The sequence below is a fragment of the Pseudophryne corroboree genome, chromosome 4 (genome assembly GCF_028390025.1).
Source record: "Pseudophryne corroboree isolate aPseCor3 chromosome 4, aPseCor3.hap2, whole genome shotgun sequence".
Classification (NCBI taxonomy): domain Eukaryota; kingdom Metazoa; phylum Chordata; class Amphibia; order Anura; family Myobatrachidae; genus Pseudophryne; species Pseudophryne corroboree.
Genome location: NC_086447.1, coordinates 579,244,122 through 579,262,284, shown reverse-complemented (window position 1 = coordinate 579,262,284; position 18,163 = coordinate 579,244,122). Strand labels below are relative to the sequence as shown.

At 42.1% G+C, this 18,163-nt stretch overlaps 1 protein-coding gene across 4 annotated transcripts in view; it reads right to left on the bottom strand.

Annotated features, from left to right (window-relative positions):
* SASH1 (SAM and SH3 domain containing 1) overlaps positions 1 to 18,163 on the bottom strand; it is a 329,209-nt gene that overhangs the window by 295,629 nt on the left and 15,417 nt on the right. For all 4 annotated transcript variants that reach the window (XM_063917499.1, XM_063917500.1, XM_063917501.1 and 1 more), the window contains exon 2: positions 10,872 to 11,000. In XM_063917499.1, the coding sequence (XP_063773569.1) occupies positions 10,872 to 11,000 (129 nt within the window). The remainder of the gene's footprint in view (positions 1 to 10,871; positions 11,001 to 18,163) is intronic.

Sequence of the window (18,163 nt, the reverse complement as noted above, 5' to 3'; positions counted from 1 at the left end):
CCATCCAATGGGCTGCGGATGGGGGGCTGATAGCCTTTGTGATAATAAAAAGATATTGTTTTTTCCATTAGTACTACAAGTCCCAGCAAGCCTCCCCCGCAAGCTGGTACTTGGAGAACCACAAGTACCAGCATGCGGGAGAAAAACGGGCCCGCTGGTACCTGTAGTACTACTGGAAAAAGAATACCCAAATAAAAACAGGACACAGACACCGTGACTTGTACAACTTTATTACATACTGCCGACACACACATACTTACCTATGTTGACACGCCGACTGCCACGGTCGCCGACGATCCGAGGGTACCTGTGAAAAAATTATACTCACCTTCCAGCGTCCAGAGGTACATCCACGTCCAGAGGTAAATCCACGTTCTTGGCAAAAAAACAAACCGAACACCGATCCATACCGGACTAGAAAGGGGTCCAATGTTTTCACATCAGACCCCTTTCTCCCGAATGCCGGGACATCACGTGACTCCTGTCACTGACGTCCCTTCAGCCAATCAGGAAGCGCTACTTCCGTGGCGCTCACCTGATTGGCTGTCCGCTGTCTGTACTGTGACAGCGCATCGCAAAGCCGCTCCATTACTTTCAATGGTGGGAACTTTGCGGGTAGCGGTGGGGTCACCCGCCGGTCAGCCGCTGACCGGCGGGTGACCTTACCGCTAGCCGCTAAGTTCCCACCATTGAATATAATGGAGGGAGCTGTGCGATGCGCTGTCACAGTGCAGACAGCGCTCAGCCAATCAGGTGAGCGCAACGAAGTTGCGCTTCCTGATTGGCTTAGAGACCTGTCAGTGACAGCTGTCACTGACAGGTCTCATTCGTGGAAAGGTGTCCCATGTGTCAGCATGGGACCCCTTTCAGTCCGTTTTTGGTGCGGGTATTTGCGTTTTCTTATTTTGCCAAGTCCGTGGATTTATCTCTGGACCATGGTTGAGGTGAGTATTTTGAACTTTTCTTTACAGGTATCCGTGGATTCTACATGGAGAAGAGGACCGATGTCGGCGTGTGAACATAGGTAAGTATGTGTGTGTCGACGTATGAAATAAAGTTTTACTGTCGACGGTGTGTGTGTCCTGTTTTTATTTGGGTATTTTTTCCCCAGTAGTACTACAGGTACCAGCGGGCCCGTTTTTCTCCCGCATGCTGGTACTTGTGGTTCTCCAAGTACCAGCTTGCGGGGGAGGCTTGCTGGGACTTGTAGTACTATTGGAAAAAACAATATCTTTTTATTATCACAAAGGCTATCAGCCCCCCCATCCGCAGCCCATTGGATGGGGGGGGGGACAGCCTCGGGCTTCACCCCTGGCCCTTGGGTGGCTGGGGGGGGGGACCCCTTGATTGAAGGGGTCCCCACTCCCCCAGGGTACCCCGGCCAGGGGTGACTAGTTGGATATTTGATGCCACGGCCGCAGGGCACGGCATAAAAGTGACCCCCGGCTGTGGCATTATCTGTCCAGCTAGTGGAGCCCGATGCTGGTGTTAAAAATACGGGGGACCCCTACTCTTTTTGTCCCCCGTATTTTTGGCACCAGCACCAGGCGCAGAGCCCGGTGCTGGTTTTAAAAATACGGGGGATCCCCTGTCAATTTTTTCCCCGCATTTTTAGAACCAGGACCAGCTCAATGAGCCCGAGGCTGGTTATGCTTTGGAGGGGGGACCCCACGCCATTTTTTTTTATGATTTTACCCTTCCAGCATAAAAAAAAATAAAAAAATAAAAAATAATATTTTAAAAAATATATAAATAATATTTGTGCCTCCCAAAAAAAAAAAAAAAAGTACCTAATCCCTTCTAATATAAATAGATCTGCTATTCCCAAAAAAAAAAAACACCAAAAAAAACATGTTTAAAATTTTTTTATTTGTTTTCACCCTCCAAAGTGTGGCGGATTGAAAATGACGAATTTGCTGTCTAAAAGCACTGCTGTCGAATTTCAAAACTTGAATTGAATATGCTTTGGTCGAATTGCAGCACTTGTATCATTGCAGAAAAGTCGAATTTGCAAAAATTCGAATTTCAAAAAGTCGAATTTTGAAAGTCCGTTTTTTGGTCGGAAAGCACTGGATTGCATAGGGGAATTTTTTTTTTTGGTCGAAAATGACCCGAAATTCGACAATTTCGGGAATTCGACCACAATTGCATATACCCCATAGACTGGTATAACCAGTGGCGGGGTATGGTATGGGTGACCAATGGTCTCCTGACCACCGGTCAGTATACTGACGCTGGGATCCCGATGGGGAGGGGAGAATGCAGCAAGCCCCTTGCGTGCTTGCTATGCTCGCCAAGCTGCGTTTGCCACGGGTTCTATTCCCACTCTATGGGTGTCGTGGACACCCACGAGTGGAAATCGTCCCTGTTGGTCGGCATGCCGACCGTTGGGATAGTGAGGGGGCGGGATTTTGGGGGAAGGTCATGTGACCGTCGGTCTGCTGACCGTCGGTCACACGAATACCACCCCAGTGGCGGATCTAAAATGGGTTAAGTGTGTGGGTGCACGGGCTGCATACTGCACACTGCATACTCTGGAGAGGTGAGTATTGAAAAAATGGGTACAGAGTCCCCCACTGGCAGCAGTATCTCTCTACAAATCTCCAGGTAAATGGCGTAGTAGGCATTTTCTCAGAGTTTTGCACTTGCGCAGTAAGGAAATCTCTGGGAAAATGGCCACCGTGCCATTTCCCTGGAGATTTGCCCATGTGCAATAGTGTTTGTGACCCTCAAGTGCTCAGACTCTATATAGCGCTGCCAAGTGCATAGGAGGAGGTTGCATATGGTCCTCCTCCTCTGTTAATACGCCCCTAGGTATAACTAACAAATGTGAAGTTATAGCCAGCAAGGTAGTTCTTATAGTTATAGTTTAAGAAGATCATCAAAATCACATAATTATGGGAGTATTTTATTCAGCTTAGTTCATAAACTGATCTGTAACTGTACAGTCTCCCAGGATGCAATGCTATGATATATATATACGGTACATAGCGGTCAATTCAATTAGGTGTGAGTTGGGTCCTGCGAGCCGTTCTCACTGCAAATTCGCACCGCTCATCACATTTGCAATAAAATCCAAAACTTGAAAAACATTTTCTAAGGAAATTCATATGGGGTTTTTTTGCGCACCCCCTTAGCAAGTGAAAAGGTAGGAAAAATAACTTTATTTTAAAAGGTAAAAATTTCAAGACACAGGGCCTGATTCTGATTTTGAAATAAAAGCAAAAAAGAAAAACCATGTTGCAATGCATAGAAAGCAAATACATTAATATTTTTTCTCTTCAGGGTAAATACTAGCTGCTTTTGCATGTAGCCCACAAATGTTAGACAGCATTATTTTTACACTGCAATTTATATTTCAGTTTGGACACACCCGGGGCCGGACTGCCCATCTGGTACTTCTGGCAAATGCCAGAAGGGCCGATGGGCTGGTCCTGTCAGGCAGAGAGGCAGGAAGGCCGCGCGCAGCGCAGCCTCCGGTTCTCTGTTCTGGACACTCCCCCGCTGTCTGCACCTGACTCGCAGTACACTCCCTTCTTTAGTGCCCGCGCTCCCCCTGGACGCGCCGTGTACAGCCCTGGCATGCACATGCCAGGCCGTTTTCAGCCCCCGGTCCGTCTCTGGACACACCCAACCCAGAAAAAAATCTCTCTGCACATTTTAGATCTATCCAACCTGCAGTGCAACATGGCTTTGCCCAGATGCACAGTTACTAGTTTGTTTTCTTTTTTGCTTCACTTCCAAATCAGAATCAGGCCCACAGTGCACAACCTCTGGTACACTCCACCAAATGAATATTGAATAATCATGGTCTTAAAGGGGTTGAAATTGCGTAATTTGGCCAATAAACACGTCAGTTTTCAGGTAATTTCCCCTAAAAAGCTTAATAATGGGTAAAATGTGGGACAGGTATGTTGAGGTGTTGTATTGATAGGAGAGGGGTTTTAGAACTTGCAGATTGGAGTAGGCCAGGTCTGGACTTGTACCAAGATACTGGATACGTTCATGGGCCACTAAATACACCACTTTCATGGACCTGTGGGCAGGTGCATTATTGTGATGGAGATGGGCACCACAAGCAAAAAGTTCTTGGTCGGTGCCTGGAAATGGCTTCCATCACTTGCAGCAAGCACTGGTTGGCATACCAGTCCCCAGTGAGGGTGCGCTTTTGCACAAGTGGTACAATAGCTGCATGACCAGTTTTAGTCACAAAAACAGCTCCCATTTGTTTGGCCCATGCTGCGCTCATGTCTGAACTTCTGTGACGGCACTCCTCCATCTGGGGTCCACTGGGCCGACTGTTTGGTCTCTGGGTAAAAAACTGTAGATCCAGTAGTCATCGCCATGGATGATCCCTCAGACAGGGTTTGAGCAACCATTATCGAACTTGGCCAGCATGTTGCAGCACCAAGTCACCTGAGCCTCCTTCTGTTCTTGCGTCATCTGATGGGGCACCCATAGTGCAGAAACCTTGCTCAGGCCAAGCTTTTCGTGGAGTGTCAAGCAAATGGATCCCAATGAGATGCCTATGGCTCCCCTATTTGAATTTTGGACTGTGCTGCAGCCTCACCTCTGTAACTGCCACTGGCAAAGAAGTCAAGGAACAGAGCATTTTGTACCTAATGGAACGGGTCATGTTGGAGGGTATGCGGTTCTGTGCTTTGACATTTCACAAGAACTTTAGTTAGAAATTGCAGTTAACAACCAGACAGGCAGATTGTGTCTCATATACCTAAGCACTGTACATCTGGAAACTTATTGCACACACCTCATATTTATTTTATGGGCAGTATGGAGGCCATGGGTTCGAATCCCACCACATCCCTACCTGTGTGGAGTGTGTATTATCCCTGTGCTTGTGTGGGTTTCCTCCGGGTTCTCTGGTTTCCTCCCACAATTCACAATGATACTGGTAGGTTAACTGGCTCCCAACAAAATTAACCCTAGCATGAATATGTTTGTGTGCACGCGATAGGGAATACAGTGTAAGCAGGGCAGGGACAAATATTCTCTGTAAAGCGATGCGGAATGTGTGTGCACTATATAAATAACTGGTAATAAACATTTATTATAATGTTATTTATCCAATGCTGACCATGTATCGTGCATGAGTGATGTTGGTGTAAAGATAGGGTGTAGTACGGGTGACCGGCGGTCTCCTGACCACCGGTCACCTTACCGACGCCGGGATCCCGGCAGCATACCGACGCCGGGATCCCGGCGGGGAGGGGCGAGTGCAGCAAGCCCCTTGCGGGCTCGCTGCGCTCGCCACGCTGCGGGCTCGGTGACGACCTGCGGTCGCCACGGGTTCTATTCCCATTCTATGGGTGTCGTGGACACCCACGAGTGGAAATAGTCCCTGTTGGTCGGCATGCCAACCATCGGGCTCACGGAGGAGGTCATGTGACTGTCGGTCAGCCGACCGGCGGTCACATGACTACCACCCGTAAAGATAATAATAAAAATATTTAATTTTCCCACTTTTAAGACACACACACTGGCTTCCCTGAATTATAATACTTTGAAAAGCTAACTAAAGCCACTATTTCTGTGTATAATCTGTTATATGAGAAATATCTGAGGAGTTTATACTGCACTAATTCTGTCAAGCATAGTACTGGTCACATACCAATGTTATAAACAGGCATATTCACACAGCGACTTAGCAAGTGCAGAGTGCACAGTCTGAGTCACTGGTTTGGAGTCCTTTATGTAACAGACATGCTGACATATTATGCTGTGTGCCAACATTATATACATCTAAGACAGGGCTCTCAGGTTTAAAGCCATCAATTAACTATATACATGCAGAGTATCGCCACACTGTCTGAGGGTTTGAGGTGTAGCCATTGTGGGGTTTGGCAGCCTGTGACTTGATAATATGCACTGTTGAGAGCTTGCACAGCCACAGACATTAATTCTTGTTTATAATAGGAAAGATAATCTTTCCATTTCACCTATTCCGCTCCATGCACTGCTACATTTTCCTTTATGAAAAAAAAATTAACGACGACACTAAATAATACTTAAATCAACAAAAACAGAACAATCAAATTAACGGAATTGATACCTTGGAAAGTTGAACTAAAGTATCGGTATGCAAAAATCAACACAGCAATTATGGTAAATCTTACAGTCAGCAATGCTGTGCTAAAGTATACTGTAATAGCTTCCAATAAATATGTAAGTGTAAATAAAAATGTAACTCATGCTGAGCAAATTACATTAGTGGATAACTAGCAGCATTTGGCACTAAGCATATTAGAAGTGAACTGGCAGAAATAAATTATTCCCCAGCAATGTAATACTTTCACTATTTCAGTATTATCGCAGCTGAATAAAGCCTAGACATCACAATTATGTGTTTCTATATTTTTATTTACATATAAAAAGGAGCATTCCCTCAACAGACAATTTAAATGGATTACCAGTTAAGTGCCCTCCATTAACTCTGACTACACACGTTGCTTTGCTCCCATCAGTGCTTTTCAATTGTGTTCATGCATTATCAAGCGCAGGTCATTATTTTTGTTGCGAATGGGAAGAACAGCTGTTTTGGATAACACTGCATCCGGAAGCCAAATCTATAGTGTAACTTATGCTGCGGCAGACAATCGCATAGGTGTGTATGCAGGAGCGTTGGCCGATAAAGGGCTTAAAAAGCTCCTGTAGCTGTCTGATCGGGAGATCGCATCTACATGCTTCACCCCTGGCCCTTGGGTGGCTGGGGGGGGGACCCCTTGATTGAAGGGGTCCCCACTCCCCCAGGGTACCCCGGCCAGAGGTGACTAGTTGGATATTTAATGCCACGGCCGCAGGGCGCTGTATAAAAGTGACCCCCGGCTGTGGCATTATCTGTCCAGCTAGTGGAGCCCGATGCTGGTGTATAAAATACGGGGGACCCCTACTCTTTTTGTCCCCCGTATTTTTTGCACCAGGCGCAGAGCCCGGTGCTGGTTTTAAAAATACGGGGGATCCCCTGTCATTTTTCCCCCCCGGATTTTTAGAACCAGGACCGGCTCGAAGAGCCCGAGGCTGGTTATGCTTTGGAGGGGGGACCCCACGCCATTTTTTACCGGGATTTTACCATTCCATCTAAAAAAAAAAATATATATATATATATATGTATATTATTTTAAAAAATATTTAAAAAATACTTGTGCCTCCAAAAAAGACAGACCAAGTACCTAATCCCTTCTAATATAAATAGATATGCTATTACCAATAAAAAAAACACCAAAAAAAACATGTTTTAAATTTTTTTTTATTAGTTTCACCCACCAAAGTGTGGCGGATTGAAAATGACGAATTTACTGTCTAAAAGCACTGTTGTCGAATTTCCAAACTTCAATTGAATATACTTTGGTCGAATTGCAGCACTTGTATCATTGCAGAAAAGTCGAATTTGACAAAAGTCGAATTTCAAAAGTCGAATTTTGAAAGTCCGTTTTTTTGACGGAAAGTACTGAATTGCATTGACGATTTTTTTTGGGGGCGAAAAAGTCCCGTTTTTCGCCAATTTCGGGAATTCGACCGCAATTGCATATACCCCTTAATCATAGATTAGCAAATTTGCAGAGATAATTACTATTAATAATAGATATCTATATAAGACATAATACGTATGAGAAATGTCGCCTATTGATTCTCTGTGAAACAGAACCTCATGAATATTAGTTGGTTTCTATCAATACTAGTTGGATAGACCCATCAGTGATGGCACTGCTTATTAGAATCATGCTAAACTGTATACTGTACAGTCCACAAAATGGATGCATACATTGCGTGTAGCTGACAGGACCTCTTTATACTGTAGGTGCAGTAACCCCAGTTTCCCATCTGATTTAACGAATGGAGTTTATCTAATATTTATCTAATGGTGTATTAATATTTGTTCAGAAAGTATTTTTATACATTAAGTACTAATTTCTGAATCACAAAGCAGTTACGCTGCTTATACATAAAAGAGATAATCTACACTTTATTATATTGCTGGTATTACATTCCCTTCATTTACATAAATTATAAGTTGATATTCCAAATGTCTGCTGGAGGGATTTCTATGTGAAAGGCTAATTTCTTCATACAAAGATTAAGTTAGAGATGTCGCAAATGCATACCATTCTGGCAGGAAGTAAGGAATATGGTAAACTTGTTTTTGGACTTTAAAGGTCCTGTACGCACTTAAATACTTTTTTCTCCCTGTGACCACTATCAAAATAAATGAATCGGACATATCAATATTCAGTTGTTTATTACTCTGGATCGGAATCCGGTCTCTAGGTCGACCACTATTGGTCGACAGTTACTAGGTCAACAGGTCAAAAGGTCGACGATTTCACGATTTTTTCCCCTTTTTTTAACCTTTTCATACTTAACGATCCACGTGGACTACAATTGAGAACGGTAATCTGTGCCAAGCGCAGCGGTAGCGGAGCGAGGCATCTTGCCCGAAGCATGGCGAGCGAAGCGAGCCATGCGAGGGGACACAGTGCACTAATTGGGGTTCCTGGTCACTCTACGAAGAAAACGACACAAACCCCCGCATAAAAAAACTCATGTCGACCTTTCCACCTGTCGACCTAGACCATGTCGACCTAGATACCCTGTCGACCAATAGTGGTCAACCTAGACACTGTCGACCTAGTTACTATCTACCTTCCATACCACACCCCTCCGGATCACCCTTCTAAAGTGACGGAGATTGGGTGGGGGCATATTTAATTGTTTCTTATTAAATCACAAGTCTGAACACTAAAATGGGTTACTTTTCGGTAATTTCAGCTTGCCACCCCTGGGGGGTGCGAGCTGAAATGCCAGCACTGACAGCCGATCATGCCAAAACATAGAAACGATCGCATAACTTCTACTGGTTGCCAGCAAGAAAAACAATTGAATATCGCCCTTTGTATCAGTAGTCATCTGAAATATTGTGGCTTTCCGAAAAATCACTCTCTCCTACTTTACACCGTATTAAGTGCTGGCAAGTTTGGGTACCTCAGGTCTCATTTCAGAACCTCCAAGTGCCTTAATTCTAATATATGCCCTTCTGGATTTTTAGTTTGTATATTCAGCTATTTCATTGCCTAATTTTCAAACCTTGTTCTGAACACAGAAACATTCACCAGTACTAAATTGCAGTCAGCTCATGAGATAACAATGTATTGTTTTGTACCATATACAGCCATCTCCAGCACTCGGACTACAATGTAGCACTCATAAGAGCACATACGACAGCCAACTAGATCACTTGCTATCTTCCATTAAGTGAACGATAAATCAGGCCTGGCCTATCATGATTTATAGAGTTCTTTTATTTCAGTTATCTGTGACTGTGTTTCTGTGCTCTAAGGAGCGGGCAGCCTGAGGCATTATCTCCAGCTTCCAAATGTGAATGCGGCAGAACAGGTTGTAATAACAAATCATCCCTAAGACGAGCATGAGCTTAATTACAATTCTAATGTCTGAACAAATGGCTCTCTCTATAAAGCTGAAAACTGAAATCTCCTTTCATAAATGTATTCAGCAATGTATTCTTCCTTCTCCAATAAGAAAGGCTAGTACTGCAAAATACTGATATGCACATACTGTACTCTGACAGACAATCTCATAAGATATACATTCCAAGTTCAAGTCAATCACAGCAATTCTGAATAACATTTAAGTTGTAATTCTCCAACATAGATAAGCGGAGATTTCAGTACACTAATACAAAATCACTTGACAGCAAAGACGTCATATAAGTTAATAACAAAAGAACCTCAGACTATTGAAAAATATTTCCTATGTTGACTTCATATACCAAAATAGCAGACTTACCTAATGTAAAACACATACCTTGCAGCTTTACATTCACTGCCTAATAGTCTACGCGGGTGTGGTTCATCAAATCGACAGTATCCAGGTCGACAATGTTTAGGTCGACCACTATAGGTCGACAGTCACTAGGTCGACATGGATGGAAGGTCGACAGGGTTTCTAGGTCGACATGTGCTAGGTCGACATGTCTAAAGGTCGACATGAGGTTTAGTTTTTTTTGGGTGTCGTTTTCTTCGTAGAGTGACCGGGAACCCCAATTAGTGCACCGCGTCCCCTCGCATGGCTCGCCATGCTTCGGGCATGGTGCCTTCGCTCCGCTACCATTTAGCTCGGCACAGATTACCGTTCCAATCGTAGTCCACGTGGATCGTTAAGTATGAAAAAAGAAAAAAAAAGTGAAAAACTCATGTCGACCTTTAGACCTGTCGACCTAGCACATGTCGACCTAGTGACTGTCGACCTATAGTGGTCGACCTAGACAGTGTCGACCTTCAGTCCGGATCCCGTCTACGCAACAGCTACTTACTGATAACCAGGAGAGATCATTCAACCCTGTACCAAGCCTATGGAGAGTTGGATCACAAGTGCTTACAGATGATGTCATCTCCAAGCACCGACCCAGGGAAAACCCGCCACTAACCTGGATCTAGCCTGCAATGTGAACGGGGTTTCAAGCTACTGTGAAAAAGTTACCCAGGTGGAAAAGGAGTATTAGACTGAATTGCTTATGTACTTGTTATAGCATAGCCCCTCTTTGTTACAAATAATAATAATAATAATAATAATAATAATAATAATAAATAATAAATAATAATAAATGGAATAAATATAAATAATAAATAATAAATGGAGTGGTCATTGTAATTTGTCAGTTCCAGCTTTAATAAAGGATCACCGTTTACATTGTCTATAATTTACTGTTCACTACTGGAAACACACACATTGCAAACTGTTTTTAGAAAATAGAAAATGATGACAGAACTATTTTTTCAAACAAACTCTTCTATATCACAATGTGGTTCTAAGTGTAAAATAAATTAGAGCTGACTTACCACATCAAGATCCTGGGAAACATGACGCTTGCGCAGCTCCTCCATCCTCTCGCACACGTCTGTGAAGCAGGTGTTATAGTAATCAGTGTACTGTTCAGCGAGGTCATCAATGTTCCCCAGTGAACCATCCTATAAACAGTGAACAAAGGACAGAGTCAATTGCAAGCAAAACTCGGCACACCGCACATTGCATAGACGTTTGCCAAATAGCAATTTATGAGTGGAACCCATAACAAAGAGTTTTTAAGGAGAAGTCGGGAATAGCAATTACACACATCCAGCCAAAAGCACAATCCTTTGCAAAGATAATTTAACTTAACAAACAAATTTAATTTGTGTTAATATATTTTCTGAAAATAAACTGACAGTTTTAACTGAACTGACACAAGATCACCAGAATAATATACAGTGCTTATATCACCAGGAAGTAATACTTAAGTGCACAAATAAATTCTCTTTGACATGCACAAAACCATCTAAAGTATTTGGCAGACTCTTTTTGCAAAGCTCTATGCATAGCACATACACGCGACTCCATATATGCTGCACAGCTAAGCTGCATCTCTATGAAACGTACGCATGCTTTAGGAGCATGTCACCTAATTACATGGCTGGGTTCTTCTTATCCATACTCTAGGCAGCACTTATCACCTGCGTTCTGCCTTCAGAAAGCTGTTAATGCTTCCAAAGGTCATATACTATAGTAATTTAGTACACAGGCCAGGAAATCCACTTCAGGAACAATGCATATGACAAGTCACCCGTCTATTCAACTTCGCTACAAAATTGTTCATGCTTCTAGCAGAAAAGCCATCTGAGACAGAGCTGCAAGGTATGCACACACAATCTAATTAATCAGTTAGGTTTTATATACATGAACATATTTTAAATATATATTTTTTGAAATGAAATCAGATATTTGTAGTTATAACCTCAGATCATATTGCCCCTGCCCTTCCGGAATGTGTCTGGACTACAGAATTTTGGGGAGTTCTCCCACCATCTTGGAAGTGCAGACCAGTTTATGAATATTAAACTCATGAAATGAGCCATCATGGCCCCAGCCCTCACCGCACAATGCCATCAATTTCACACCTCTCATGTGAAAGTGCCCTCTAGGGGGTATATTTACTGAAGTGCAGGTTTTATAGAAGTGGAGCTGTTGCTTATAGCAACCAATCAGATTATAGCTATAATCGTCTAGAACGTGCTAGATTAATGATAAGTAGAATCTGATACACACTTTAGTAAATTTACTATTCACAGGAACTCCTGGAGGGAATATTGATAAAGTTAGCAAACATGTCTAAGATAAGCAGAATTAATTATAAGATACTTTTAATAGCACCAAATAATGTAAAAGATTTTGAAATAAAGCGATTTAGGGGCTTAAGCATAATAACATTTCTATCACAATGGATTTCCACTCAAAGTTAACAGAAGATTAATTTAGTGAAAAAGTCTACACACACATATATATATATATATATATACACACACACACACACACACACACACACACACACACACACACCCCCGTGTCAGCCGGCACTCCATGATAACCAAAATACTAGCCAAAATACTAGCCTCTGTGCCCCAATCCAAATGTAGCATCTCTCTCCAAGTAGGGATAAATAATGGCACTCGAGGGGCAAACTTGAATAGAAGAACAGCAAGACAAGTTTTCTTCTATTCAAACTTGCCTCTCGAGTGCCATTAATTATCCCTGCTAGGAGATATATATATCACTCACAGTCTATATTATCCCATTAACAATTAACCTTTCTTTTGAATATCAATAGAATAAATGTAAACTTTTAACCTGTCTAGTTTTCTTCCTTTAGATCAGAACATGTCACAATAAATATCTTCATGGAAAGACTAATGATCATTGTAAAGCCCAAGGACCGTGGCTGCTCCCAGGCACTGCAGGTGCAGCCAGAACGTAAGTCTGTGAAAGAAGACCTTGGGTAGCAGTAGATGTTGTGTAAAAAGGACCATGTGCTGTATTGTTGGGGCATGTCCTGGCTGCATAGCCTTGGCAGTGAAAACAACTCTCAGCTGTGTTGGAGTATTTAAAGAGATTATTTAATGTGGCAATCATGTTCTAACAAGATAAAAAGGGATCTGTTACATGACTATTTACAGTGATAATAACAAATATTATTGTTCGATCCATCACTTGAAGACATTGGTAAAAACATAATGTTATCTCCTCGTGGAGCTACCAATTCGACCAGAGGTTTTGTATAGGCATTCGCTGTGGTAGTAACGTCTGCCAGCTCGAGGAACATACTCAACTTCATTAAAAAAAAAAAAAAAAAAATCAAAACTATACAAATCAAAAATATATTTTGAGAAGTTGATAATGTCCATTAATATTTATTCTATCTAAATATTTGAAGTAAAAAAAATCACTATATAAAAAGGTCAAGGATTATTCCAACCCACTAAAGTGAATACAATTTTATTATTTCTGTATGAACAATGGCAATAGTACATGTTGACATGATTCCAAAGTAAATATTATATGACTAAACTACAAAAATGGTCCTGTCACTTTTTACCGTATCTGCTACGGGTGATCCTCGGGTAACGCCAAGAACCATGGCTTAATATTTACTTACTTTAAGAGGTCTCAAATTTACATCTCTATAGATTTACCAAATTATTAACACTCATTTATATGTACAACCGTGAAAATCAGAAAGTCCCATGTGAAGAACGGGTAGAACAGCTAGTGCCATATAAAGATGCATTACGGGGCACTGGTACATGTACAGCCATGAGGGGGTCTGGTGCATATAAAGAGTCTGTGTCTGGCATATATAGGGGTAGAATGGACCTGTGATGCCATATAAATATGTATTATGGGGCATTGGCACATGTACAGCCATGAGCGGGTCTGATGTATATAAAGAAGCTCTCTCTGGCATATATAGTGGCACAATGGGTTGTGATGCCATATAAAAGATGCATTACAAGGCACTGGCATATGTATGGACAAAAGGAGGTCTGATATCATTAAAAGAGGCTCTGTCTGGCACATATAGAGGTACAGTGGGGCCTGTGAGGCCATATATATATATAAAGATACATTATGGGGCACTGGCATATGTACCGCCTTGAGGGGGACTGATGCATGAGGAGGGTTCTGTCTGACAAATTAAATGGTTGTACTCTTACTGCTGTACTGGTCACTCCCCCGGTCATACCCAGTGCCTGTGAAATAAAAATAAAAAAGGTGGCAACCCTAAACCATGTGTATATGTTTCTGTGTAATACAATTCTATAAATACAATCCTGAGTACTCTAATAGCCAGGCTAGCAGTGGCCTGTGCAGGCAGTACTGGACAAACATGGCTTCCAGGATGGGTTTGTGTACCACCATTAATCTTATAGCAGGTGGGCAACTGGTATAAGGTATCACCATGGGAGCTTGCTGCTGTTATTGCCTACTAAGCAGGAGAATATGTCTCCGGTCCCTAGGAAGTCACTAGTGAGGTCACAGACAGCATTCAGGTGTTTAATGACCAGTAACCGCCATCCATCACTGTTTGGTAGTGACAGTTGGAGAGTGGAGATATCGATTCTGGTGAAGAACCTATTGAGGGTTCCCCGGCTGCAAAAAAACTTAAGCTTGAAGACCCAGACAAATATGCCTTTATTGGCCCTCGTACCCAAATAAGCATGTGTAGGAGATAAGAAACAAGCACCTTCAGAGGAAGAAGAGGAACCGAAGGCCTAATCACAAATACATTAACAACATCAGAATATATGCCTCTGGGAAAGACTATATTCCAGAGTGAAGATGGAGAGAGGAGATGGAGAGGAGGCGTTTCTATATAGATGTACTATAGATGAGATAATTTTATATTTTGGTTTTTTGTAAATCTATCTATGCCACACAGTTCCACAACCAGACGATTTCCTGCAGATCAGACCTGTGCTCTGTATAATGGACCCACAGACCTGTGCTCTGTATAATGGACCCACACATAAGAAAGACGACTTAGGACTTGTCCTATGTTACATGGTCATGTGCCACCATACTGAGTCTTCAGGTGCGTGCTACTTGTGTTACATAGAATTGACCCGACAGAACAGAATACAGCACAGCTGATCCACCTGTCCAGAGAGCAAATGACAAGCTGGGATGCAGCTACGGCTGGGACTGTGATGCAGGAATAATGCCCAGGTGCTTCCATGTGCCAGAAACTGATGCAGAGGAACAAGGTTCTGCCTTGTCACCTAATCATAGAAAACCTCAAGAAGCAAGCCAACTAGATGCTGTAAGTAACCAGAAATAAGATGTTACTTGTATTACAATGTATATGTTCAAATCTGAATTAAAATAGGGACTGAGATAGCCTCCTGCTAGATTCCTACACTGAACAGGCACTGTGGCTACTGGAAGTGATCCATAGAAGTGATCCACTGTGTCTACAGTAGAATGTAGCCCATTATAACACTGCTCTATTAGGACTATAGGTCTCTATTGTATATAGTCGCTGCTCCTAAAGCAATCACTGCACTTCTCCATTAGGGCCTGTGGCGAATTTCCCATTAGGTACGTGAGGCACATGCCTAGGGGCGGCACTTGGATGCTTGTGTTGGCACTGTCAGCCCAAAAAGTACCAGTAACTGCAAAATATATCCACTGTACTGTACCATATGCCATCCTGAATGGAGTGTAAATGGGTAGGACATGCGCACACTGCCCCTGTAAACGGTCCTACTTCGTAAATATGGATACATAATTTAAAAAATAAATAAATAAATAAATGTCATAGTATGTGAATTTTCTTTATTATTCTATTAAAGTGGCTATCATCAAATGAGGGCTTATAACCAATCAATAAAAGTAATAAAATTAGGCAGGCTGGGAGCAGGGGTTACTGTTGTGCCTAGGGCAGCCCTCACCCCTAAATCCACCCCTGTTCAGGACCTCGCAGCACTACTGTGCACGGAGTTCTTCTGACCACACTTCCTATTGCTAGGAAGGGCTACTATGGAATGCTCTCCCAGTAATTTCCTTATAGTGTCGCCTGCAGGCTACAGCAGCTATTGCCGCATTCCAACGCTTGGTAAATCTGACAGCCTAGCAGCCCCCACACCTATGGGTGCTGCTTTGCTGTCAGAGATGTAGGGACTGTAACAGATATCAGAGACATCTGCTGCAGTCCCTCCCTGATACTTAGGAGTTTAGAAATAGTTTAGCAACTTAAGTGAGAAAATTTTTTGCATCATCTTGGCAGGGGGGGGGGGGGGGGGGGGACCACAAAAAGGCGCTTGGTACTACCGAGTCCTGAAACGGCATGACACGACTTGAAGGGCTGTTTAGCGTGACTGCAGCAAAAATGTAAGAGGACACATCTGTACTGTACACATTGTCCTGATTGCAAGAATGGCTTGAGATGAGGTGTGCTTTGTGACCAGGACTGGAAGTAGCCATTAGAAAAGGGTAGACTGTGTCCATAAAGGGATGCACATTGGTAGGCTGTGGCGTTTAAACAATGCACAAGAAAAAACATTCCCCACACCATCACACCGCCACCAGCCTGACACATCAATTTCTGACCTATCAACTGCATATCAAAGCAGCAATTGAGATTCATCAACCCTCTCTCTCAGTAATACTTTCTTTAAATACAACTTGTCAAGTTATTGAAATATAACTAACCCTTATCCAGATTCCATTGTTTCCTTCTGTTCAACCTTTAAATTAGGAAATGACTAAAATTACTGGCAAAAGTAATTCTGAATCACATGGCGTGGTGTAAAGAATCATGGTTTCCTGTCATTCCTCTACTAAAAAGTGTGTGCGTAATAAAGGAATATATAGTTTTACCCACCCAGCTCAGGATTTCCTCAGGAAATTCAGTTTTCTCCCATAGTTTCAGATTGAAGATGGAGGAAACAACCCTAAACTGTGTGGTATTTTGGAGCTACCTAGTGAAAATAGACCTATAAATACATAAAATGCAGGTAATCTGATTAATAAATTAAATTTTGTAGGCTCTAGTGACTGCTATGTAGTAGTAATAGTAGTTGTACAAAAAGCACATTGCTAAAATGTAGCAAACTAGAAAGATAAACAAAACAGATTTTTACCGGCACACCAAGGTGCATTAACAGAAAAATTTGATAAACTACATGGTAGTAGATAATTCAGAGATCTTGGTTACATGCAACTTTAGTTTAGGGAGGCATAGATGGGACCTGCATTTGGAGAGAATGCTGGTTCCTTTAGTGCCATTTGGGGGAGCTAGGGATGACTCCTTTTGTATGTGCTATTATCATGTAGCCTTACTGTAGACAATTATATGGGCCAGAGTGGGTACTGTTATCATGCAGTGTAGGGACCTCCAGTATCAGAGAAGCCTTGATGTGTGACTTAGAGGCTTACCATATCTTTGCAAATATATGTTACAAAGATCTCTTAATGTTCTACTACAATGTACTTTTTCAAACCTTATTGCTAATGCCCCTTGGTGTTCTTGGGAAAAATCTGTTTTGTGTATCTTTCTAGATTGGAACAACCCCTCCCTTTCAGCACCTGAGAGGCTAATTTGACTGAGCAGCTTCCAGTTTAACTCAAATGTAACTAACTTGAGTAGCAAAATTGTAGAGTTTTAATGCCAGGATAAATGCTGCTATCTGAACACATCAAAAGACAAAATGATTAACTATGTGCCTGTTGCATTAAAATGCACTTATCGTGTTCTTACATGAGAGGCATCCATTTTGTTTGGCAACGCAATATGAATTAAATGGTAGCCTATCAATTCATAGGGAACAAACATTAAGGGGGATATGCAATTGGCTGTAATTACCCGTTTTCACATGAAAAAAGGGCTTTTATAGCTATTCGTGAAAACTGACCTATTCAATTATCTGCCAGCGATAATTCTCCATAGGTTTTATTGAGAATTTCTTTTCACCAACTCTGAGCAAGTGAAAAGCTGTGGAAAATCCCTATTTAGGCACTTAGAAGTGTTAAAATGATTTTTAAATTGGCCAATAAGGACATGTCATTTTTTGGGTGAAAGTGCAAAATGATGATGAGACACAAGGTATAGGACAGGTATATTGGGGTGCTTTATCAGTTGGACACGTTTTTAGGCTTGCTTTTGGGAGTAATCTTTTTTTTTTTTTTTTTTTAAGTGACTTAAAATGACCCACATATATAATAATACCAATTTGTGTGTATCCCTAATTTAATCTGAACACTTATTTGCTGAATAACACTGTATTCTATCATTTTTCCACCTTTTTTTTTTGAAAATGCA